Source organism: Pseudonaja textilis, chromosome 1 (assembly GCF_049901715.1).
Source record: "Pseudonaja textilis isolate UNSWEBS1 chromosome 1, rPseTex1.2, whole genome shotgun sequence".
NCBI classification, from domain to species: Eukaryota; Metazoa; Chordata; class Lepidosauria; order Squamata; family Elapidae; genus Pseudonaja; species Pseudonaja textilis.
This window is the reverse complement of record NC_141990.1, coordinates 72,970,021-72,997,187: the sequence shown is the minus strand read 5'-3', so window position 1 is coordinate 72,997,187 and position 27,167 is coordinate 72,970,021. Positions and strand designations below refer to the sequence as shown.

General features: G+C 37.5%; 1 protein-coding gene across 7 annotated transcripts in view; it reads left to right on the top strand.

Annotated features, from left to right (window-relative positions):
* SMOC2 (SPARC related modular calcium binding 2) overlaps nucleotides 1–27,167 on the top strand; it is a 127,090-nt gene that overhangs the window by 6,867 nt on the left and 93,056 nt on the right. For all 7 annotated transcript variants that reach the window (XM_087938036.1, XM_087938031.1, XM_087938025.1 and 4 more), the window contains exon 2: nucleotides 26,299–26,470. In XM_087938036.1, the coding sequence (XP_087794162.1) occupies nucleotides 26,299–26,470 (172 nt within the window). The remainder of the gene's footprint in view (nucleotides 1–26,298; nucleotides 26,471–27,167) is intronic.

Sequence of the window (27,167 nt, the reverse complement as noted above, 5' to 3'; positions counted from 1 at the left end):
GGCCTGGGGAACCCAGAGGGGGATGGAGCCCATCAAATGGCTTGTGTGATCTGCTGCCGTTGGGGGGTGGGAATTGGGGGTGATTTTTTATTTATCTTTTTTCCAGATTTTGTTCTATTGCACTTAATTAATTTATTTGATTCTTTTTATTAGTTTTTATTGTTTTTTATTTTAAATATGGTTTTACATTCTGTAAGCCACTTCAAGTCGCCATAGGCGAATAGGCGGCAATATAAATTCAATAAATAAATAAATAAATAAATAAATATTCCTTATTTCCATCTTCTCCAACACAATATTAAGGAAATGATCAATCATAAAGATTCCCCCCCGCCCATGGGACTGACTTAGTTTAGTTCTGATTTAGCTTCAGCATGGAGAACAGAGTACCTTAGACTGTAGGTTAATGTCGAGTGCACTTGACTTTCATTTGGCATCACTGTCAATTGCTTAAAGATAGGAAAGATGCAGTTCTGAGCTTTTCCAGAAATAATGGGCCATCTTTGTTCCTGTATTGTCTGTAACTATGATTTAAGTAACTAAGTGTATCTATTGGATCCACATGGCAGCTCTCCCCAATCTGGTGCCCTTCATATATATTAGATATCTGTTGCCCAGAAATGAATGATAGCGGATATGGAAAGCCCAACAACTCTGTTCTAGCAAAGTCTGAATCCAACAAATTGAAGAGCATCACCTGAAAAATGCTAGGATATGCAGTTGAGATGAGTGCTGTTTTGTGGAAGGGGGATGCAGGGCATGATCTAGGATATTCCTTCATGGTATGGTGTCCCATCCCCCCACTTTATCTCACTGTCCTTGTTACAGGTTTGCCTCTCTCTGTTTCTATGGCTGATCTGTACTCCCAAAGGAGATGTGAAAGCCAGGGATGGCAATTGGTACTTCTGGAACCCTGTTCCTATTAGTACTTACTTTCTTGAAACAGACAGGTTAACAGTCAGAAAGAGTAAGGATCAGAAGCAGGATCAGAAGGTTCTGTGGTCCTCAGAAAGCCTGTCATGAAAAGAAGGGTTTGGCAGGGAGCAGACAATAATTGAAAACCAATGACGGGTCACACACTTTTAGCATATGCGCACATCAAGCAGATTCATTACTGTAGATATATTCCTGTTGGATGCACATAAATACTTGTGAGGTATGTTGCTCTAACAATACAAACACTGCAGAAATCAGCAATACAAACACTGCAGAAATCAGCAGTACAAACACTGCAGAAATCAGCAATTTATACTCCGGGGAATCCAGTTGATAGGATTGAAAAATAGAAGAGACTGAAAATCATTCACAAATGTGCATTATGAATATGCAGTTCCATATTTACTTGATTTTGATGTCACCTGACTCCATCCAACGAATCATAGTTAGTGACTTTCAGATTTACACATACATATTTTGATTTTGTAATTCTGTATTTAAAAGGACATTTTCCCTATACATTGAGAGCCGAAACTGCAAATACTGAATGCCATGGCATGTGATTTGAATTGTATATTCCATCATACTTTGTCAGTATCCCAAAGTATTGTCAAAAAGTCTGCAGGCTTTTGTGGAAGATTTGTCTGAAACCTCTTTTAGTTTTTTTGTGCATGGTGAATGGGCTAATTGCAAAGATGTTTTTGATGAATTGTCTAGCTCCTCATTGCTAACTAAAGCTGCCAGTATAGAAGTAACTATAAAGCAAACCATTGTTGATTGAGTTTCAATTGATGACTTTTCAATGCTTTTAAAATAGCAGGATCAAGAACTGTTAAATTATAAACAGTTCCAAACTTTCTTTGCACAACCATAAGTTAACCAAAATCTTGACAAAGACTGGTTATAGGGGAGATCCAGTAAGGGTCAGAGCTACTACCTTAAAAAAAAAAAAAAGATTCATCACTGGGTGACTAAATGATTTTACTTCTAGTCAGTACTTGGCTTGTACACTAGACTGGAAATAAAAATAAATAGGAAGACGACAAGGAAAACCATTTCTCTATTGGGTGTTCAAAAAGATGATGTAGCTGTGTCCTTGCAAATCATTAGAATAGCACGTGATTGGAAGGTAACTTTGCCTTTATCAAGGAAGTAATCTTTATCTTGAAAAAATCTGAATTCTTTAGCTTTCCATTTTATGTACTTTCCCCCATCTTACTCGATATAGTATTATTTGTGTGCATGTGTGCTTGATTGCATGTGTATGTATTTATGGATTCAGTAAGAAAGTCTCAAAAGTCAGTTAAGAACCAGTTGAATGCTCTGGTATTGACTATGACATTGAACTGGTTCTTAACTTGTTTTTAACATTTGCTATAGGCAACAGTTATAGGCAACAGTCAACAGGCTCTAATTCTTGACATAAATGGCAAGATATTTTTAATGCAGTTCTTTGTTATACCATGCAGACATTGTCTTGTCCACAATCCTGAGTATACATAGAGAGGAATTAGGCTGACCTTATTCAGTCCAGATTCCAACATATTAATCACACACATACGTAGGAGAGTGGGGAGGAGAGGAGGAGGAGGGAGGACTAATAATCAGAAGGGCATTATTAGCAGTACTAGCAAACATTAAGATTTCTTGAAATTAACAAATAGTCATATTTTATTTATTTGCAATCATTGTCATTTGAAAACTCTATGTCTGTGCATGTAATGAACACCAGATGGTGACTAGCTGATGTTTTGCAGCTTGCCATGGCAACTCATCACCGTTTTTCAAGCGGTATGATGATAAATTGATTGAGAGTTCAGATAGTTTGGTATGACCTCTGTGAAGTTGTGAGCCCTATTAAGATCAGATTACCAGCTCAGTTCTCTAACTTGGCCAGGGTAAACAGAGCATTGTACTTAATCCTGCTAATTTCCCAATCTTTAAATCACTTACATTGCTTTCTTGAATTTATGTAACTACTTTGAAATAGCATGCACAGGGCAATAACTGGAAATTTGGAATATTCTTCACTTCCTGAGCCACTGGACTGGGACTACCACAATGACACCAAACTGACCCTTGTCCCAATAAGTAGTTGCTTACATCTTTTATGCTCAGTGATGTGGGAGTAAGTTTTGTTACAGTTAGTAAACCTAATTTGGAGTAAATGTATACCTCTGTGTAGAATGATAGAATCAGAGTTTGAAAGGGGCCATTTAGATCATCAAGTCCAACACCTTCTCAAGTGCAGAAATCCAATTTAAAACATCCTAGATAAATTACTTAACCACTCCCCAAAGTCTCCACATCTGACTATACCATTTTCAGTAAAGGAGAATTCACTATGTAGAACATGTCTAGGTTCCACTATCAAGCTATTCTTAGGTTAGAACATTTTTCTAGCATTCACTCAGAATTTGTGGACCAGCCTTTTTAGCTTGATATCTTGCAGTTAGGTTAACTTCAGTTTCCACAGATTATCATCCAACAACGTATACATTGGCTGAAAAGTATAACAGGTGAAAGTTCCAGATATTTTCAGCATTCAGCTTGTGACTTTGGATCTCTACTCTCTGTCAGCCCAACTCATTTGATAGGGTTGTTGTTTTGAGTAAAATTGAAGGAGGAAGGAGTATTAAGTATGTTTACCACCTTGAGCTATTGAAACTGGGCTAGTCACTCTCTCTCTCAACCCTGGGAAGGAAGCAATGGTAAACCACTTCTGAGAATCTTGCCAAGAAAATTGCAGGGACTGGTCCAGATAATTGCCAGAAGTAAGGCACAACAATAAATAAATTACTCCACCTTGTTCAGTGCTGTCTCCAGGGTTTCAAACAAATTTATTTTCTAACCCAACCTGGACATGAAAAGAACAGCACCAAAAGCTTTCTGCGTGTAGATAATTCAATCTTTTTATGTGATGGCTCTTTGATGTATCATTAAAGAGAAATGGGTAAAAGTAGTAATCAGAGGGTTACTAGGGGAAAAGTAGTAACCAGAGGGAAGTTTTAAAAAAAAGGATGAAACGTGAAAAGAAAGAGACACAAAGTGTCTGAAAGTTTTTCCTATTACCTCACCTATCAGTTATGATCTTATGCATATAAACAAATTTTCACTCTCCCAAAGCTTTCTTCTGTTTAAATCAGAGGTGGTATTCAGCAGGTTCTGATCAGTTCTGGAGAACCAGTAGGGGAAATTTTGAGTAGTTCGGAGAGCCAGCAAATACCACTTCTGAGTAGAGATTTTACAGTATCCTTCCCCTGCTACACCCACCAAGCCACCTCCACGGAACCAGTGGTAGAAAAATTTGAATCCCATCACTGGTTTAAATGACTGTGTAGTTGAGAAAAAGCTGTGTGTTGTGCTCTTTAAATCTCATACTGGATGGGTTTCAGATGGGTTTCAGATTCTGATTTCTGCTTCCCATGGCTGTGTCCCTCAAAGAAGGAAAAAAGGACCAAATATATTGTTTTGTGATGAATAACTATGATAAATCAAAAATGATATAACACTGATCCAGGTTTCTCATATGCAGCACAGCTCTATCCCTTTAGTAATAGGAGATGGCAAGTGTTTGATTTTGGGTTTCTTTGAAGGTAGCAAATGTTATCATTTTAATGTGTGTGGTTGTTGATGTTTCTGTGCCATGGGGCATAATTGCAATTTTTTTTTTTTGCCTAAAGTCTAAAGATTTCAGGCTGCTCTGCCAATATTCTGATGGTCTGGAGAAGTGAACGATCTGCATTTGTAAATGGATATTTTCAACAATAACTCCCCAAATTCAGTTTGCAAGTTTTATTTTATTTTGTTTTTTGTTTCTTGCAATATCAACTGGCAACTGCAGTTGTTTGGAAAATATTGTTTGGCAGCCAATAGAATGATAGACTACCTCTTAAAAAAAAGCCAATTCTGCCAGAAGTTGAATATTTAGGGTAACATTTTATTTTGTTTCATTTCTGTTTGCCCAGCACTTACCTTATGTGATTTTAATACCCTGGATGGCTTCCACATCGGTTTAAATGGGCCACTGTAGTTGAACAGAGAAAACCAAAACACAATCAAAACCTTCCAATCTTATGGACACACTTGGATGGCGCCTAGAAACCCAAACATTTGGAGAAGTTACTTTAATTTAATTCAAACCAAGACCATAAATAAAGCTCTGTGTGGCTTAGCAGCAGCCTTGTTAAAAAAAAATGGTGTAACCAAGAGCACTAACCTTGAAAGTAAAATATCCCTGACTTTTTACTAAAACAAATTTCCAAGATATGTTGCTGACTTTGAAAAGAATATAAAGGAATACAGCAACCCCTCCCATGATAATTAATGGAAAATAAATTGTACCAGGCATTCTGTGTACCCTTATTATTGGCGGGGTAGGGGAGTGATAAATGAATTTGTACCACATCTTTTCATTAAAAATCACCAGTTATTATGCAATAAAATACAAATAAAATAAATGTCATGCCTAAAACATGAACAATTATTAATTTAAAAACAAAAGCATCCATGACATTAAAACATATGTCAGCAACAAGTAACCTTGAAAGCCAAATATTTGTCTGGGATAGATAGATGGATGGATGGATGGATGGATGGATGGATGGATGGATGGATAGATAGATAGATAGATAGATAGATAGATAGATAGATAGATAGATAGATAGATAGACAGACAGAGATAGATAGAGATAGAGAGAAATAGAAATAGAAATAGAGATAGAAAGATAGAGATAGATAGATAGATAGATAGATAGATAGATAGATAGATAGATAGATAGATAGATAATAGAGATAGAGATAGATAGATAGATGGACAGATGGACAGATGGACAGAGAGAGATAGAGATATAGAGATTTGTCTGCAGTTGAAAGAATTATAAAAATGGTATTGAATCTCTTCCTTTGACATGAAGTTCTGGAGCTCTGGATCAGTCATGAGGAAGGCTCTACTACAGTGGCCCCAGGGACCGGTTCCGTGGAGAGAGATTTTTCTGAGGATCGGAGGGGGCATGGTTTCACGTGCTGCTTGCATCCCGCAGAAGTTGCTTAGCTTGTTTTGTGTGGCCCAGTTTCTGGAATGCCAAGAACTGGTTCTGGTCCATGGATTGGGTGTTGGGGACCTTTGTTCTGTTCCATGTGTCTCTGCATTGTGCAAAAGAGTGAAGGGCCTCTCTTATAAGAGAACACATTATTTCACATATCCAAAGGACATTAGAGACACTACTCTGAACTTTGCAGAATCAGTTTTATTGTAAGGTTAGTTGCATCAAGTCACAAATGTTGGGAGGAAGGAATAGAGTAGTGTATGTACTGTGAAGTTTTCCCCTTCATCTCTTAAAATAGTCTGTTGCCCTCAAGACAACACAAATAACAGATAATTAGAGTTGGATGGGACTTTGTAGGTCATCTAGTCCAACCCCCTGCCCAAGCAGGAGACCCTACACCATTTCTGACAGTTGTGAATCCAATCTCTTCTTGAAGGTCTCAAGTGATGGTGCTCCCACAACTTCCGAGGGCAAACTGTTCCATTGGTTGATTGTTCTCACTGTCAGAAAGTTTCTCCTTATTTCCAGGGTAAAGCTCTCCTTGTTCAGTTTCCATCCATTGTTCCTTGTCTGGCCTTTGAGTACTTTGATAGCTTGACCCCCTCCTCTCTGTGGCAACCCCTCAAATATTGGAAGACTGCTATCATGTCTCCCCTGGTCCTTCTCTTCACCAGGCCCAGTAACAGAATATTGAAGAGTGGCTGTATATTATCAATGTAAGTATGAATTAGAGTGGATTTACAAGGTCATAGTAAGTGATAAAAATCATATGGTTTCATGAACTATTACTTTGGCTTATTTGATACATCTGTTTTTGGACACTTTTAGAAATCAAGGTATATAAGAACCATTTTTTGCAGGTTTCCCCTCTTTTTAGTTGTCATAATTGTGCCAATTCATGGAGGCAAGTATATTTTAAAATAGCTGGCTAATATCTTAATGTTAGTGACTGGGGAAAATTCCCCTGAAACAATTCTGAAGAATGAACAAGTTTGCAATCATTTCTCTGACATTTTTGTTGATCTTAGAGTGGTTATGGATGTGCATACAGACAAACACACACTTATATTCACATAGAAAGGGAAGAAAAATTGAATCATTTTCAAGTACTACAGATAGTCCTAGACTTATGTCCATAAATGAACCTAGAATCGTGCCAATTGTTAAATGGACCATCATTTGACTGGCCAGATTGTACCATTTTTTTGCTGCAATTGTTAAGCAAATGCTGTGGTTGTTAAGCTTGTAATTATTAGATTTGGGAAATAGTTACCATGAAATACAGAACCTCTCACCATGATGGAGAAACCAAGGGATCTGTGGTTTGCCAGTTAATCTGTTTGGGGGAACCATTTTTGGTTAATTAGCTCAGAGCCTTTATAGATAATGCCCATTTCATAGAATGAATGTCAAATGATGGGCACTGATATCCTAAGTGGCTCAACATGCACAATCATATATTCAAAGCATATTTTGAAGCCATTTCAGGAAGTAGCATCTTGCTTATAACATTGTTTCAAACCATTCTGTCAATATTTATGACTCCCATCATTTAGTATAGGAGTGCTTTGTTCAGCAATTTTTAGTATTATCAATGTTCTTTTGATAATATTAAATTATCAAATATTAAAGAAGCTTTAATATTCCACAGCATTGGCCAGCGAATATCATAAATTAAAAAAAGAAAGTGTTCCTTGACTGAAGGAATATTAGCAAAGCTCAGATTAATTTGTGAAACCATCATTGAACCTCATGTACTGCTTTTGGGTGTGAGAATATACAGTATATAGAGTTTAATTGCAAGACAGCCTAGAATTACCTCCTGTTTCTTTTACTTCTTTGAGGTAGTTGTGAATACGTGTGTGTCCCTTTTCCTTTTTTTGTACTTGAGAATGGTAACAGTGTTGCATTAGATTCCTCAAACGCCAGAGTTTCTTCCTACATTGCCACAATCATGATAAGAAAATCTTTTGAGCAGCTGCCTGTACCAAAAGCATGCTGATTAGAGATCAAAGCAAATTAGTTTGCTCTTGTATTTGCTACAGGTAGGCCATTCCACTGCCTTAAAAAAAAAATTCCTCAGTTTAAATAAGAACCTGACATGTATGAATAATACAGTACATACGGCAGATTTTGAGATTGAGCAACGTATTTTAAGCTTAAAGAAACCTAGAAGAATCCTGGGCAAGAAAAGGGGATCATATTCGTAATGCTGAAATTAAAAACAGACCATTGCATTATACCAGACTCCTAACCTTGAACTCAGAATTCCAGAATTCTCCACTGGAATCGGCCATACTGATTAGTTATCCTGGAAATTATAATTGTAGCCCATCTGGAGGCCACCAAGTTGAAGAAACATGCTTTATAATTCTGCCGCATAAGGATTAAGCATATTTATCTTTTGGAAGTGGTGAGAGTGTAATAAAAATGCTGTTAAAAAGTGGAGAACACATTTTTTTTGGGGGGGGGGGGAAGAGAGACTGAAAGGTTTTCAGAATCTAGCTATGACTGATAAATTTGCTGCATTTGAATTTGTACTATGTTTTAAACTTGTCTTGATGATGCAGTGTTCCACAAAAGGCAGTCCTTTGTAATTAACCTATAATTTTGTGATTTTTTTTTTTACAAAATCTGTACTAATTGCATATGAATATATATACAGTATGTGCATATTGCATATATATGCAATATGTCAAAGATAAATATATGTTCATGCCAAAATGCTAGAAATAATTTTGAATAATAGGAAAATAGTCCTATAGATTATCTCACCCAATGCCAGTTGTCTTTAAAGTGGACAATATTAGAAACTAGTTTAAACTTAAAATGAAAAGCTAGATTAGTATAGGATTCAACACTGAGAACCATAAATTGCGTATTCTTTTTTGAGTGTTTTGATAATCATAAGTTTCAGAAATATGTGCCCTTTCATAACTGTAATTGTAATTTTAGGCGTTTTTCATACAGACATGTTTTCCCGGTTATTGTACATGTAAATCTGCCACTATAAGTCATCAAGCATTTCTGCAACCACGATCTCACTCTTTTGTTTTGTTTTGTTTTTTAAAAAGTAACATTGCCAGGTAGCATCTCTTACTTGATTGAAATTCCTGTGCCCCAACACTCAACAACTGGGATTGTATTCCCTTTCATCACTTGGAATCTTGCCTGCAATATCAAACACATGATTGTGGGATACTAGATAAAGGCACCCACCCATGCATGCCATTCACATGCATAAGTTGTGTTCTTTGGTCTGACTTTTGAGGTTGATGGGAACATACTCTGTATTTACGCATCAGTAGGACTGCACAATGCATGTTGGTTGACTTCTGGATTAAAGTCTGAATGTCTCCTTCCAAGTAAATGCCTTATTTGACTGTAACTCATCAATAAATCTCTCTTTCTTTCTCTCTCTTTCTCTTCACCCCTCTCCCTCCCTCTCTTTCCCTGTGTGTGTTTGTATGTCTCAAAATTGCTGTAACATTAATGGTGGTCTCAGTACATGTTTTATCATGATATTCTGAATTATTTGTATTCTTTATGATTGAACTCAAGGTTAAATATGAGCAGTACCTCTCTATAAGTCCTGTCGGGCATGGCCATATGACGAAAGAAGTCAGCATTCAAAAGGACCTCCAAGACTTAATATATTAAGATTGACCTCTGTAATGTTGCTTGAATGAGCCACTGGAGGGAGCCCAAGAACAATGTGATTTTGTTATTATCTGGTAGGGGCTGAAAACACTCACATCCCATCATTTCACCCACTACTAAACTTGGTAAATACAAAAGTTTGAGTTTAAGCGCAATGACTTAAGAATATGAAATATAGAATGGAAAAGTTTATACAGTTCTCTTTTCATATCTGCCTGGTACTTAAAACTTTCCTATAAATGTTTTAAAATAATAAAACAATCCAAACCCACTCTTATTACAGTTGCAGTTCCAAACCCACCTACCCAGCAATTTAATTGAATTCAATTTACTCTTGAATATAAATTGTTGGAAAGTAGTTATTAGAAAGTTGACCTAATGCCATTTAGCAAGGAAGGGTCAATTAGAACAGATAAGGAAGGAAAGAAAAGAAATGGTTATACTTGTAGCACCAGATATAACACATGCCTATTAGAAAGCGACAAATTAAGCTAATCTTTATTAGGAAACTTAAACTTGAAAATTCTAGAATTAAATAGGTACCAATTGGCTGTTTATTCATGACTACAAAAATGGGTTGCATCCCTTGCCAGAGGACTGAGTTGCACTTAATGTTTTTGCCTCGTGTGCTAATAAATTTTGAACTCTGATTTACAGAAGCTGGCATTTGACCTGAGCAGGGAATGAAGCACAGGGAATAAATTTCTTCTCCCAACTTGCATAAATGAGAGCTTTACTACTACCACCACCACCACCACTACCACTACTACTACTACTACTACTACTACTACTACTACTATTATTATTATTATTATTATTATTATTATTATTATTATTATTATTATTATTATTATTATTATTATTATTATCACAGTCAGCCAGATGGGCATTTTTGTCTACCTATCGAGTCCTTACGAAGTACCTGGGACAGGCAAATCTGGATGTTTGACGGTGTTACAGATATCACCGTAGGATGGAAGCAGTTCCAAGTAAAGCCACCTTCTGCAATTGACTGATGGCAAATTTGTCAATACCTGTGGTGTTCAAGACGCCTATTATTATTGGTACTACCCTTAAACATAAACTCAGTCAAATGAACATTGAAAAATGCATCACAAATACCATTGACTGGTGCTAATGGTTGATACGGGTTGCTGCCAGCGTCCTAGGTATCAACTAAGTACCTTCTTAAGATGTTCAATGTTCCAAGTAGTACCATTTTTTTGCAGTTCCACTGGTGTTATTGCAGGAAACTTCAATTTCTTGATGTATTTTATAAAATTCTTGGACATGGTACCAAGAATGCCCCCATGACAATGGGTATCATTGTTACATGTCTCATTCATAATCGTGTAGTTTCGATGGCCAAGTCATGATATTTCATGATTTTTTTCCAATTCTTTTTTTTTGACTCTGGCATCTCCTGGAACCACGATATCAATAAATTGTATGTTTCAATTTTTGACAACTGTGATATCTGGTGTGTTGTGTTCCAAATGTTGATCCATCTGTATTCGAAAATCCCACAAGATCTTCACCCTCTTATTTTTGATAACTTTTTCCACTTTATGTTCCCATGACTTTTTGGATACAGGTAAGTCGTATTTTTTACACAATGACCAATGGATTAATGTAGCAACTCGGTCGTGTCTAGCTTTGTAATCAGTTTGTGCAATTTTGCTGGATTCATATTAAATGTGAAACAGTTTCGACTTTGTCGTTGCAAAGTCAGCAGTTTGGATTGTCAGTGGATTTTTCTATTTTCACTTTCATGGCATTAATTTGTAGTGCTTGTTCTTGAGCAGAAAGTATTAAACCTTCCGCTTCTATCTTGATGGTTCCCATCTTAAGCCATGCCCATGTCAAGTGGTTATTGCATTTTCCTTCAATGTTTTTCAACTGCTGTCCATGCAAAGCTTTGGTTTTCCATCTATTTAATCTGTCATCCAGCTGTTTTTTTCTCATATTCTGCCTTTGTTTCTGTTGTTTTTATAATGTTCTCTGTTTTCACAGCCTGCAGCAATTTTTCTGTACTTTGGTTCATATAATCAAGCGTCATTTTTCTTCTTCTTCTTATTTCTTATTTTTATTCTTATTTTTTTATTATTGTTATTATTTACACAAAAATGTGAAATCACAGCCGCCAGTTCTTTAGTTCCTGTTACCCTTCATAGGCATTAAGGTCTTCCCAAGAACCTAACATGTTGTAATGTATCAGCATAATATAATTGTGGATCCAACCAGTTGTGGCCTTTTACAATTGACAGATGGAAATTTTCTTAATGTGCAGATTTTCTAAGTGCCATGCAAAATTTTGGAGTATGATATCCAGTTCACCAATAACCACTGAAACCACCCCAGCCAGTTTATGCCATAATCTTTCAACTTCAATTTTCAGATCCTGATATTTATTGCCACATCAATTATCCATACTTTCTTCTTTTCAACCACAGTTATTAAAATGTGCTGCAACTGTTCATTCCAGTAAATTTTTACAAAAAGACAGGCAATCTGAAACCTGTTCAATCCCCAAATCCCAGTAAATCCTTTAATCAGAATTTGGTTAATAAACTGACAAATGACAAGCATTAACTTTTCCATCTTTCTCAACAACAACAACAACAACAAAAAACCCAATCAGAAAAGACAATCTTTTAAAGTGTGCCCTCACCACTTAAACTCCAGAAAAGTGCAAGATATCCAAGACTTATAAATATATTTAAATGGTGGGTTGAATAAGGAAGTTTTTGTTTTAACAACAACAACAAAAAGATCAGTTGGAGTGTTTCTGAAAAGAAAGCTCTTCATTTTCTGACATTAACCTCAGTTTTTATCTAGCACTATCTTCATACTGATGTATGCATAATGTACTTTAGGAATCAAGATGTGTTTTTTTTTTTCAGGGGAAAATACTGAGCTGGATCATTTAAACATATACAGGATAAATAGCACATAATTTCTAAGTATGCCTAACTCTGGCTCAGTGTGCTTTTCCTCATAATATCTTTGTGTTTTCACATATTAATACTTTTCTAAACTAAATAAAATTTGGAAAAGTTGGGTAATTGAGTAGATTTACTGATGTGCCCATGGAGAAATGTTAGTTTTGTATTGTCATTTTTTAAATTAAAAAAAAAAGGTTAAGACAGCCATATAGATCTTTCTCTTTCTTTTTACACACAGAAAATTTTTCTAGAGAAGTTTTGTGGAATATGAATGCTAAAATGTTAGTGTTTATAAAACATATTTTTATTTTAAACTATTGAATTTTTAAGAGCTTTCTTGATCCCACCCTCTGTCCTGTAGGTGATCCGGGTATAAAAAACTGAGATTTCTTTACAGTATTAGTCTCTGTAAATGAATAATGTGACATTAATAGAAACATTAATGATTCCTGGTTGTTTAGAATTGCTGGAAACAGGACAGAAAGTTAAAGGGGAAAATCATGGTGCCATATGATAACAATAAAATAAAATAGCAATGATAGGATTTTTTCTTAATAAAAAATGCTTCTGCCAAAAAAATAAAGGCCTATTTAGTGTAGTGGTTAAGCTAGAATCCAGGAGACAATGCGTTCTAGTCCTGCCTTAGCCATGAAAGCCAACTGGGTGACTTTGGGCCATCTGATCTTACTGGGTTGTTGTTATGGGGAAAATAGAAGGGGGAAGAAGTATTAGATATGATTTTCATCTTCAGTTGTATATGAAAAAAGAGGTGGGATAAAAATCTTTAAAAAAAAGTTTAAAAGGTGCAATATCTCTTTCAGTACAAAGCAAGCAAATCTTTCTACTTTTGAATAGGTAGATGGGATTAAAGTATGGCCGGGATAGCTAAATACAAAGTGAAACCTTGCAGCAGGGTTGAGGAAAGTTTTGCTTGGAATTCTTTCTTCCACATATTTGTTCAAAGTACAGGTTCACTGCCCCTTTTACCAATTCAGGTTAAACATTTATAATACACAAGGGTTTGCTATGTGCATTTAATAGAAGCCTATCATATAAAATCATAAAACAAAGCTTTTTGGGACATGATGGGTAAAATTCATACTTGGTGTTAGAGAACTGGGCCCTTAAAAATTGGAGATTCTGATTTCACACATTCTATCTTTTTTTTGGGGGGGGGGCAGGAACAGTCATATTTTAAAATGCTGCTCTTTGCTTCTACTTACCTCTAGTGATTTTTCCTGAACAGCAGGAAAAGCAATAGAAAACAAAAAAGACTAAAAGTCTTTGTATACAAAGGACTATCTTCTTCAATATAAGCTGTGACAAACTGATCATCTGCAGCCTCTACATCTTCCTGTCTTCAATAGTTTTGGATCTCTGATTTCACACCTCACATCAACTGTCGTTTACAGTAATAATAAAAAACAGCATATGTGCTACAGATGGAAATAAGGAAATGGAGCATTTGGTATGTTCCCAAGCTGCTATACTTCCCAGCTGGTTATGATTGGCAATTCTCTTTTCAGATGCTTGCACTTTCTTGGAATTCATGCCTTTTGTATAGGTTAGGAAAATCCAAAGGTTTTCTCTTCTTGTTGCATGTTTGCAGCACTGGATAATCCATTGGCATAGCAAGTTAGTTTATTGTTCTACTGTTGGTACAGGAATTGTATTTCCTCAGTATCAGTGGTTCAAATCTAGGAAATACATGCTGCATTTATATAGATTGACTGGCAGTTCTAGTGTTTTTAAAAGCAGAATGGAAAATGTTTTTGTAATGTTTAATATAAAATATTAACTTGGAAATGCTACTTTTGAAGAGGTGCCTTTCAAATCAAGTTGACTTTAATTTTGTTTCTGACACAACTCAGTGAAAAGCAATTCTACATTCTTTTACAAATTCATATTTGGATTAAATATAGCTGCTTGTAGAAAACCAGACTCTTGCACAAAAGCTTTCCTTGACATAAATTATTATACTCATTTTTAATGATTTATTTAACATCACATTTTTCAGATTAGAAGAAATTATTTAACTCTTATATAATTTGAATAATATTAGCTGCTGTTCTTAATTAATGTCTGATAATCTCATTTGGACTTACTTTAGAATTGACTTAAACCTTCAAAACCACATAAGGCATTTTAATATGCAGATTTAAACCATTGCTGTTCAGAAAATTAACAGCACAAATTTTCTTCTTTTATTTGATTTTTTTTCTTTCCCCACTTTATTTTCTTGATAATTCTTTGACTTCTAAAGTTAATACATCATTACAATAAAATATATGTTATACAATAGAGAATCAATGTACAATATTATATTGATAAAACATCTTAAAACTGAATAGTAATAGCATTTTATTATTTCTATTAATGTAGATTGATGTTGATGAAAGCTTGATTACTTGTTTTACTGACTGCATGAAATTCCTCAGGAGATTAAGAACATGAAAATTAATGCCACAGAATTAGAATACCATGTGTAACAATGTTCCAGTACATAAACTAAACTAAAATTAAATTAAAGTTCTCTTGCCAAAGAGATACTTTGCTCTTCCTTTCCCAAAAGTTGTGGGTTATTTTGTCATCAAGAGTTTGTTCTGAGGTCAGTTTGCTTAGTGATAAACTAAAGTTAAAAGCTCACATTAGTTCAGAATTGTATTTTGTTAGTCATAATGGTCAACCAGATACCTCTAGAGTGTATTCAAGAAGGGAAGAAAAATATATCCTTTTCCCATTATTGTTCCTCTGCGGCAAATAATTCTTGAGCGCTTCCTGTCTCTTCATTATTATGTTATTTTTTTTAACTCTTCTCTTTCTTTCCAGAAGTCTGAAGGAATTACTTTTCAGGAAATTCCACATTTCCACCACTTTATCCAGTCTAGATGTCTTCCTATCTTTCCCCCCCTTGAGTTTCCACAACATATTTACATGAAATTAAGTAGATAATTGCATATTCTGGGACCCACAGATCCTCTTCTCTGATTTAAGGAAATGTGATTAACCATGACCCAACTCCTCACTTTGACCTCTTTCCTATATATGATGTACCACTTGTATCATGAAGGATTTGCTTTTATGTAATTTCATTATCTTTCTGAAGATTGCCTTCTTCATTTTTCCAGCCATGGAGAACGCATCTTCTTTTATACCCTTTGCTTAGTCTGTTCCCAACTATCACAATAATGTTCTCATATCTTGCTACAGTTTGGAACTGAGACATGATATACTATTTTGCTAAGGCTAGAAAATAATCAGAAGTGAATGTTTATGGAGATTCTCAATCATCCAGGTCAGGGGTGGGATTCAAATTTGTTAACAACCGGTTCTGTGGGTGTGGCTAGGTGGGTATATGACCATGTGACTGGGTGGGTGTGGCTTCTTCTCCTTTTTTGCATCACTCTCCCCCATTATTATTTTTTTTGCTTCCTGGACCTCTGGGAAGCCTCCTGGGGGCATTTTTGCTCCCAGAAGGCTTCCCTGGGGCCCAGGAAGGCAAAAAAATAGAGCACAGGGGGGATGCACAGCACCCCCTGAGCCCCTCACCCTGTGTCCTTTTTGCCTCCTGGACCTCAGGGAAGCCTCCTGGGCGAAGCAGTAAGACAGTGAGGGGAATCCTGGCACAGCTGATTATCGGAACAGCTGATCGTAGGGAGGGGGGAAAAGACAAATATCTTTAGAAGTGACTGGGTGGGGGATGTTGCACATGCGCGATAAGGACTGACTGGGCAAGGAGGAGGGTGGACAGAGAGGGGCAGGGCCAGCCAGGGGCACAATTTGCCAGTTCTCCAAACTGTGCAGAATTGTAACAACCGGTTCTATAGAGCTGGTCCAAATTGGTAGAATACCACCCCTGATCCAGGTCATAGTTGTTCCAAAGTTTCTTTTTTCAAAAGGCAACTGGTCTTTCTTGGTTTTTTTCTTTGAAAGAATTTCACTTCTCATCCAAGAAGCTTCTTCAGTTCTAACTTGTGATTCTTCACCACTTAGTTAGAACTAAAGAAACTTCTTGGATGAGAAGTGAAACCTTTTCAAAGGAAAAAAAAAAACCAAGAAAGTCCAGTTGTCTTTTAGATAAAGCACCTGTGTATCAGAAGTGAGTAGTACCAATAAAGGAGAATATTTGTTGCTCAGGGTTGAAATGATGCTCTCTGAGCTTGTTTGTTTTCTTGCAAATGTTTCATTACCCTAACTAGATAACATCATCAGTGCTAATCAGGAGTGCTGTTTGCTGTCAGTTTATATTCTGCTGTCTTGCCTATCTGTGTGGGTGGGAGTGGTCTTAGGGATTCTTTGGTTGGGCTGTTTACTAATGGCTCTTTGGCAGTTTCTTGATTGGGGTCTTGCTTACTTGATTGTTGGTCTCAAGTTGACTTTGGAGTTCATTTATGCTGATCTGAGTGCTGATTACCGGTGGGGAGGTGCTGGAGCCTTTTTCTCTTTTGGGCTGGTTGATTATCTCTTTTGCATAGTGTATAGATGTTGTTAATGTCTATGTGTCTATTAATGGCAGATTTGTCAGAGCACCAGTCTTCTGGAAATTCCCTGGCATTTTTGGATTTGATCTGATCTAGACTTTTCCCAATTGAAACTATGGTTAAATCTGTCCAGGGGTGGGATTCCACCGGTATAACAACCGGTTTGGTGATCGTGCGCTCTGCGCGTGCGCTCCACATTTCAAAAAGGTTTTATACTTACCTTCTTCTGCAGTCCCGGAGACTAAAACAGCTGAGGCATGGTAAACTGCTCTGCCGCATGAATCAGCTGAGCTCTCACAAAAGGGAAAGAGCAGGGGCGTGCGGGCCCACATGCTTATCGCAAGCAAACCAGTTTGCTGCCAGCTGATCTTCAGAGCAAGGGGTTTGCCCAAACTGGTCCAAACTGGTAGAATCCCATCCTGAATCTGTCCATATATTGTGACCATTAAACAATTTTCATCATGTCTTCTGACTGCCAGTTGCTGTTCATGGATACGTTCTGCCAGACTTCTGCCTGTCTGTCCTACATAGTGATTGTTGCAGTTCTCGTGTGTTGTAGATGACTCCTGTTTTTTCTCCTGCGATTGCTGGGTCTTTTGATTTGCTTAAGAAGTTTTGAAGGGCTTCAGTTGGCTCGTGTGCTACGCTGATTCCATGTGGTTGTAGTAGACTATTTGTTTAGCTTAGTTTAGTTTACTTTTTTATTGTCATTGCACCTCGTACAAAGAAATCAAACACCATCTTCAGTGCACATCATGACCATGACCATGAAAATAAACACAAACCACATCCTTCACCCTTCACAAATTGAACTGAACTATTTGTGGTTTCTGAGATATTCTTGGTTTATGGCAATGCAATTCTTTTTAGGGTTTGTGCTGGTTGTGCTGTATTGGGTTGAATGATCAGGGACTTTTTGATAAAGTTGCGTGGGTATCTATTTTGTTGGACAGTGTTGAGGTATTCCATGTGAGGAGAATGAGTGCATTCAGGGAAACATAGTGAGAGTGGTGTTGAATAACACACAACCAGCACACAGATACACTGAATAGTAAAATGTTGGTTTTACTTCCAGTAAATGGGTAAACAAAGTCCAACAAACAGTCCAAATCATACATGGTTAAAGCAGTTAGTATCAGTCCACGGATAATCCAAAAATGAAGTCAAGTATCATAAACAGAGTTCAGTAAACGGAGTTTGCTAACAGTTGCAAGACTCACAGCAATCCAAGCAGAACGACAATCAGGCAACACAGCAAAACAGGAAATGCAAGGAGAAACAAACCAGGTTTCTGGCTCCATCTTATGGCCATTGGAGGAACCTCAGCCAATCACAATTACAGATTCTCTTAAAGATACAATATTAAATTACTATTCTGGTTTATAGATTCCCAACCCAACTGTTAGGTGACTATCATTCCTAACATTATTGACCAGGACCATGATCATGAAAATAAACACAAACACACATCCTTCACCCTTCACACATTGAACCGAACTATTTGTGGTTTCTGAGATATTCTTGGTGAATGGCAATGCAATTCTTTTTAGGGTTTGTGTTGATTGTGCTGTATTGGGTTGAATGATCAGAGACTTTTTGATAAAGTTGCGTGGGTATATATTTTGTTGGACAGCGTTGTATAGACACTCCATTTCCTTTTTCTGCTGTTCTGGGTTGCTGCCATGTGTTTGAGCTCATTGAAATAAAATCCTTACACAGTTTCTCTTGTAGGAGATTGTTGTTGTTTTGGTAGTAGAGGAGCACCTAGTTAGTATGGGTAGAAGTCCTGGATGGTATTGAGTAGTCATTCATTAGCCAGGGGAAAGATTTTTAGGGGTGGAGGACTACAATCAAGCTTGCAGACACAAACATGTGCTTTTCATTTTTTACTACAGTCAATGTGCCTTACATATGTCATTAGTGCTTTTAGATGTGATTTCTACGAAAGCAGAGAGGCGCAGTGGTTAGAGTGCAGTACTGCAAGCTACTTCTGCAGCCAGCTACCTACAGTTTGGCAGTTCAAATCCCACCTGGTTCAAGGTTGACTCAGTCTTCTATCCTTCCGAGGTGGGTAAAATAAGGACCCAGATTATTGGGGCAATATGCTGACTCTGTAAACCACTTAGAGAAGGCTGTAAAGCACTTTAAAGTGGCGTACAAGTCTAAGTGCTATTGCTATTAGCAGATGGCAGAGATTTCTACAAATTGACAATTAAGAAACAGGATACCTTAAGGAAATATTTTTAAATTATTACTCAGCAATTGGAGCATTGTGTACTTAATTAATTGTGAGACACCTGGCCTTATTTTTGGTCCTCTGCTATGATTGCTTTGCATTTATTTTACTATATAGATAAAAAGTACTTTTTTTTTTTACAGACACACTGAAATCATTTCAATTTCAGAAGGTAATGAAGCTTGTTTGTTATACTTATTTCCCTAGCATTTAGATCAATTGATGTTGTCACCCCTGATAAGGCAAACCAGATCTCAGCTAATGTGGATATGTAGCCAAGAGTTCTGGTTCTGGTGACATTTCTTCCTCAATTCCATTTTAACTGAGCAGAAGTAATAATCCTGATCAGGTACATTTATCAATGCATGCAACAACTAGCCCCACAATTAATTGCTATCCTAGCTCATTTTGAAGTGTGCCAACAGTTATTCCCTTACCTCTGTGGCATTCACATTCATATCATGGATCCCTGCTGGGAAAGCATTTTACAGTAATGCCCCCAAGCTATCTTGAATGCTGTGCCATCAGGATTCCAGGTTGCATGTAAACATTTAAACGTGCAGCTATACACCTGAAGACTCCCTTCCTGCAAAGAATCCTGTGAATCAAAAATAATAGATCACATATTTTTGAAGGCATACACAATATCACTTCCAATCTTCCCGGTGACTTGGAATTTATTAATTTTTCTTTTTTTTTCATCTTTGAAGATCAGCATGGTTGCTTTTCAGCTGTATTTGAAAATATATGAAATTGGTGAGATGGAAGGCAGGAAACAATTGAATATGAGTTTGATTGATGTGTTTTACTTTGGGATGTTATTCGGTTTTGAACTGATGGTTGCTTTAGCTGTCTTAAGATCATATGGAAAGCATAAGAACCATGCTAGATCAGGTCATAGGCCCGTTTTGTTCAGTGTTTTTGTCACACAGTGGCAACTGGATATATTTGAAATGCTCAGCAAATCAGGATTAGAGGTCAGTTATAAGTTCTCATCACTTCTCAGAAACTATTATTTAAGACATTCTCCTTCTGAATCAGGAGAGAGTCAACAGACACCAGTATTAGTAGCTTTTGACAGCCTCATTGTCAATGAACCTATCCAGCCCCCTTTCAAAAATATTTAAATTGCTTTTCATTAGCATAACTACTGGCTGAGAATCCCACAGTTGTACTGGGTGACAAACTATTTCCTTCTGTCGGTCATGAATCTCTCTGCATTTAGTGTTGGTGAATGACCTTGTGTTTTAACATCATGACTGAGAGAGGTGGGTTTTTTTTTTCCTTAAGTGCCTTAAGTGTTGTATTACCATAACACACTTAGGAGAAAATTAGCCTTGAAAACTAGCACAGAGGGGATTTGTTTTAACCCCAAATAGTCCAGAAGCTGCTTGAGAATTATCTACTTCCAAATCAATTGAAGCATCTGAACCAGTTTCAAAGATATTAATTGCCCCCTTTCTCTTCCAAGGAACAAAGTCCTAGAGAGCCTATGAGAATGGGCCCTCCCTCTATGGCAGGGATGTCAAACTTGATTTCATTGAGGCCTCATCAGGGTTGTGTGCCCCCTCAGGGGGCTGGGGGCATGTGGCCATGGTGGGCCTAGCCAGCTCCACATCCAGTTTTGGCCATGACAGTCTCCTGCAGCCATCTGCCAGTGAAAATGGAGCTCAAGAGGGTCACATATGGCCCTCCTGGGCTCCATTTTTGCTGGCAGAGGGCTGCAGGAGACCATTGCAGCTGAAAATGGAGCCTGGGAGGGCCGTGTGCAGCCTTCCCGAGCTCCATTTTCACTGGCACCCTGGATCAGTTCTTCGCTGTTTCCAGGGTTGCCCTGCAGGTCAGATCTAAGCATGTTGGGTTTGACACCCCTGCTCTATGGACTTCCTCCCCTTCCCTCATAAGCATATGGGGAGGTTGTAGATGGGAAGAAGGTCCACAGACTCTCTCCAGAGTAACACTGAGCTTGAGGTGGGGGAGCTTCTAGAACTGGTTCCCAGCCTGTGCGTGCGCAGAGCTGCCAAAAAGAAGGCACAATTAAGAACTCAAGGTCAACGTGGGAGTAAGGCCGCAGGTGGATGATGAATGGCCCTTCCCATCAGGATTAAAAGAGAATCAAAAAGGGATGGGGCTTTTGCAGGAAACAACTCGCTCGTTTGGTTGGTTGGTCAGTCCAGCCTCAAGAAGATTTCTGTGTATAACCCAGCCCTTCCCTGTCAGCACTGAGTGTGGAATTTTACTGGGCAGTGTTCCAAGATTGATAAAGGTCTGAGCTAAGTAGTATACCATTGCAAGATTGTTTACCATGCCGTTGGTTGACTGAATGAAATAAATTCACATTAATGTAATAAAAGAGGTTTTTGCCGGGATTCAGAATTGACGTAGTGCTTTATGGGGAGGCCTAGAACAGAACAACTCCAAATGAATGCCCACAAGTGGAGAAGGGCAGAGATGCAAAGCCTTCTTTGGATTGAATAGCTGTTTCTGGTATTCAAGTTGCTCATTCTCCCCACCCCCATCTTTCCTCTTGATGCTCAGCAGCAGTTGGTCTAGAAATAGCCCTTCCAATCATTTTTATACCACCAGCTAGCAGGAAACTCTTTGCAGGACTGTCTATAGGATTGGATAGATAATGTGTGATTAAGTTGTTGCTGATCACCTATATAGATTTTCTCCATGATGATCTGTTTCTAACCTGGCCCTTCAGGTCTTCCAATGGTGCTCTCATCTCCACCGTAATAGAGTCCATCCACCTTGCTGCTAGTCATTCTCTTCTTCTCTTTCCTTCCATCTTTCCCAAGAGGCTTCTGCTGAGAAGAAAAATGTCATTATACAGTGTGTTTCATTTTGATTTAGCATACTATTTGAACACAGTTGTTTTCATACGCGTAGGTTAAGAAGTTTCCTTGTTAAAATTGTCCACATAGTGCCCATGATGGTGCGGCCTGCGGTTGATGGGCATTGCATGCAATACAGATTAAAAAAGAACCCTGTGGTGGCTGCCATTTTGACTTTCTGACCATGTACTACAGCCCTTGGCCATTTTATCAGAATACTTAAAGAACTGTACATGCCTGAGAAATCAAATTCTGCTTTCATTATAAAAGAGGTATAAAATTGAAAGACATGCTTGTAGAGGGCTGCTTCTAATTTTCTTGCTCTCTTTCCTTGGTTCTTCTTCTGACTTGGGCTATAGTTGAGGAGTGGGATTCAAATTTTTTAACAACTGGTTCTGTGGGCGTGGCTTAGTTGTAGGCATTGTTTGGTGGTCATGTGACTGGGTGGACATGGCTTGGTGGTCATCTTATTGGCTAGGCATGACCAACTCGATATCACTCAAATCGAGACACGCATCTCCTTGTCTGGCCTCTCATGACTGTGGGGATGCTGCAACAGTCGTAAGTGTGAAAAATGGTCATAAGTCACTTTTTTCAGTGCCATTGTAATTTTGAATGGTCACTCCACACAAGCAAAGTTCCAACAAAGGAGCGGAAAAAAACTCCAGAGATGTTCCAGAGACAGGAATTCTTGTCCTGCCAAGAATGTAATAAGGGTTAACGGAGAGGCAATTTCTGTAAGCAACACCAGAATGTTTCCTTCCTGCCTTCCTTACAGGATCAGGCCGGTAATTTCTTCTAACAACCGGTTCTCTGAACTGCTTAGAATGTTAACAACCGGTTCTAGCAAATAGGTGCAAACTGGTAGAATCCCACCCCTGCTATAGTTTCACCTGTGTGTTGCATGCAATAGGAAGCCATTGCTGATTACATTCTCTTTTGTGTTCTTTTCACTAAGAATGGCAAGACTGATGTTAGGAAGCCCATAGAGCAGGAGTCTCCAATGTTGGCAACTTTAAGACTTGTGGACTTCAACTCCCAGAATTCCCTAGGCAGCATAGCTGCCATAGAGGAACTTTGCAGAGTGTTGTAAGCTTGACTATTGAAGCCTGACTTGCTGAAGTCACTAAGACTTCTTGATAAGTCTGCCTACACCTTGCAACTTATAACTGCTCTCGAACACAAAGACCTGTATTCAGGATCCAGTAAATACTAATAAAAGTTAAAATTGGTTATGCAGCACATTTAATGCTAATTTCAGTTGGCCATATAATAACATATTTATCTTAATCGGTTATCAGTCTTCGGTCAAGAATGTAGAAAAGTGCATATGGAAGATATTTTATTTCTCAAAATTCATTTCTAGAGATGAAAATAAACTATACATATGTAAAAATTGTACCAAAGGGAACATAGCCTCACAGATCAAGAATATATTTCTATGAGAAGACAAAGGAAGAAAAAATTGCTGGCAAACACAGGGGCAATGGGCAAAGAATGTTCCTATTGTTTGTTAGTGACTAGTCCATTGTACTATTAAACATGCGCTCCAGGTCTGAATATTGGATTTATAATGAAATGTGTGACTTCATTGCACAATTTCCAGAAAGTTATAATTATCAAGTCTCCCTTTAAGACTTTTATATTTTCTTTAGAATGAAATGTGAGGAAATGCAAAGACTGCAGCTGTTACATAAAAATGAGGTGGGTTTATCTTACGCATGCTGGTACACGCACACATAAATGCATATAAATATTAGCTATGGCTCATCCCTATGCTCATTTTGGAAATCTCATATTTAACACACACAAAAATCCCCTCAATTATTTGTAGTGGATGACAATGATTAAGTCAATTGTTTTGATGCCCAGGTCTCTGAGGCATTTTTGTACAGATAGGAATTCATAATTTCAAAGAGTATAAAAGTTCTGAACAGTGAAGTTATTAACATCATTATTATTGTTCTTGAAGGTAAAACTAAAAATGCACATAATAAAACAAAATCAACTGTGAATGAAAGTATTTTGTAAAATACGTTTTAAAAAAATAATCACCAGATTTCCTAGGTGGTAATTCAGTAAGTTTTTCACACTATGGATCTAACTTGTTTATCCTTTATCATACACCTCTGTACTCTCAATCATCTGTCACATAAATAGAAATGATATGATAATATTCATTCTCCTCAAACTGGAAATGATTGTGATTCGACACAGATAATGTACAGGCATGCCCATGTTGAAGAAATACCTGTGAGCTTAGAAATCTAAGACCTTAGCATATTTCATCAATTGTTAATCCAAAAATAGAGGGGGTAAATTGCACAAGTGGAGTGAAGTTGCAAATTTCAGTAACTTTCCTGAGATAGGAGGAGAAAGGTGTAAAATGGGCAAGCCAGATGGATAGAACATCTCACAGTACCAGCAAAGAGGAAAGAGTGGCACCATAGCAATAGCACTTAGACTTCACAGTGCTTTACAGCCCTCTCTAAGCGGTTTATAGAGTCAGCATATTGCCCCCTACAATTCGGGTCCTCATTTTACCCACCTCGGAAGGATGGAAGGCTGAGTCAACTTTGAGCCTGGTGAGATTTGAACTGCCAAATTGCAGGCAGCCAGCAGCCAGCAGAAATAGCCTGCAGTACTGCACTCTAACCACTGCGCCACCTTGGCTCATGAGAAAAGTTCCTTAGTTCCTTCACTAAGAAGCCATGCAAATTGGTGCTCCCCATTCCTGCATTACAGTTCCTGACCTCTGGCAGAAAGACCGACAAACAATATGCCTAGAATTCCACACATGGAATCAGTGGGTAAAACAAGATTTGTGAATGACTTGATAGAATGACATTGAGAGAAACATTAAAGCATTAAGGTTCTAATGCTTTTAGCCATTTGTGCTTGATAAAAACAGAAGCAGTATTAAAAAGATTTGTATGTGTGGGCTTGTTGGCATTCTCTGGCTCAGAACTTTTTCTAAGAATCTCTCTCTTGTGCCTTGCAGCTATGATCTCCTAGTAACTACATGCCTTGCATTCTTTATTGGTATTTTAGAGCAGTTGAAGGATAGAGACACTTGCTGAAAAATTTAGGTGAATTTACTTCTTTTATGTGTTGCCAGCCTGTATGGGAAATGAAAATAAAATGATTATACTTTTGAAGAGTCATGGAGGACCATTGTTATTTCTTTTCTGTCTTTCAAAATTATACCATATGGAGTTTTCAAATAGCAAATAGCAATTCTTGTTGCTATTATTACTATTTATTACTATTTGCTATGCAGGGGCATTCTCCTACATTGCTGCTTCTACCAATTGTTGTTTCAATTTGATGAAAGAGGTACTTGGAAAAAAAATATTTTATTTAATTAATTTATTATATCAATTTGTATTGATACCCAAAATAAAAATATCAGGGGAAGAGCCAAAACATAGTACAAATATAAATTGTGTCTGAGGCAAATAACTCAGCTCCAACACACAGACACACAGACACATAGACACACACACACACACACACACACAGAGAGAATAGATTTTTCTCATAAGCTGTTGCTCATTAAGCAAGTGGAAGAAAATAGATAGTTTTCTTCCTATTAATGTTGGAAAACAGTAATTTCTTCTGGACTTGCAGTGTTGGTGCTCCTCTTTCAGCTGCTCCTCTGCCTTTTACAATAGTTTCGACTGCTCCAAACAAATATCAGCCATCATTTTAAAAAAAATGAATTCCCTCAGAGCTATAGGAGCTAAATATGTTTTTCTGAGAATCCTGTGATTTTAAAAAAGTCAGCTTGCCTTTGGAGTGAATTTTGCTTTCAACCAAGGTATTCAAGTTCCTATCTGAAAGCAATAAATAAGAACTTGCTTGTGCACCAATCTTCAGTGAACACTGTCAAAACACAAGAAGTCAAATCAAAATTGTTTCTTTTTAAAAATTATTATTTCAGTGTGGCATCTCTTCCAATTTAATCTGGGATGATGGGCATTGAACCTGGAACGTTTTGCACACAATTTATATAGTCTGTCGTTTAGCCAAGACTATGAATAGATAATTTGTGCCAACCAATCAATAACATGCAAGCTCTTTTAAATGTTATTTCAGTCTCTCACATCATTATTTTTTTGTTCTTTCTCTCTCGCATCCTTCTACCTCATAAAGTTTTTAAGAGTGGAACAAGACAGAGACAAAGAATGTAGTCTGGAATGCACAGGTTCCCCTCAGAAGTCCTTGTGTGCATCCGATGGCAGGACTTTCTTGTCTCGATGTGAATTTCTACGGGCAAAATGCAAAGATCCTCAGCTAGACATTGCCTACAGGGGAAACTGCAAAGGTAAGGAAATTGCCAGTTATTCTGTAGACACAAGGTGACAATTTTTTTAATTGTTTTAATCTCAGAATGTCAGCTTGTTTTTTAAAAAAATCAGTACAAGATGAAACACGAGGAACGGGCAGGAAATCAATTGTATCAGTTTGGGTTTGTAAATTATGTACCACACTATAACCCTAATGGAATGGGACAACTCGCCATGGCCAACTCACCGTGGGGCAACTCACTGTGGAATGATTCAATAATTCTACTTAATTATTTAAAATAAATAAAACAATTGTTTTAATTTTTGCCATCCACATTTCATTCTGTCCCTCCTTTTGCATCCTTTCTTTAATGATTCTATTCCATTATTTCTTTAATATTAGTGTAACTCTTGTCCTGCAGTGAGTTGTCCTGTGGTGAGTTGGCTGTGGTGAATTGTCCTGCAGCATGTTGGCCACAACAAATTTGTCGCGGTGAATTGGCTGGGGCAAGTTGGCCATGCCGAGTTGGCTGTGGTGAATTGTCATAGACCTAACCGTGATGTCCCAGGCTTCTCATCATGAATCGCTTGCAAAATCACATCTCGCAAATGTGGCAAAACTATCTACACAAAGGAGCTGTGAACATATTAATGTTTGTTCCCTAGATAATTATTACATCCTTTTTACATAGCTAAAATATGGGATGCAAAGTATTAAACATATGTCATCTATAA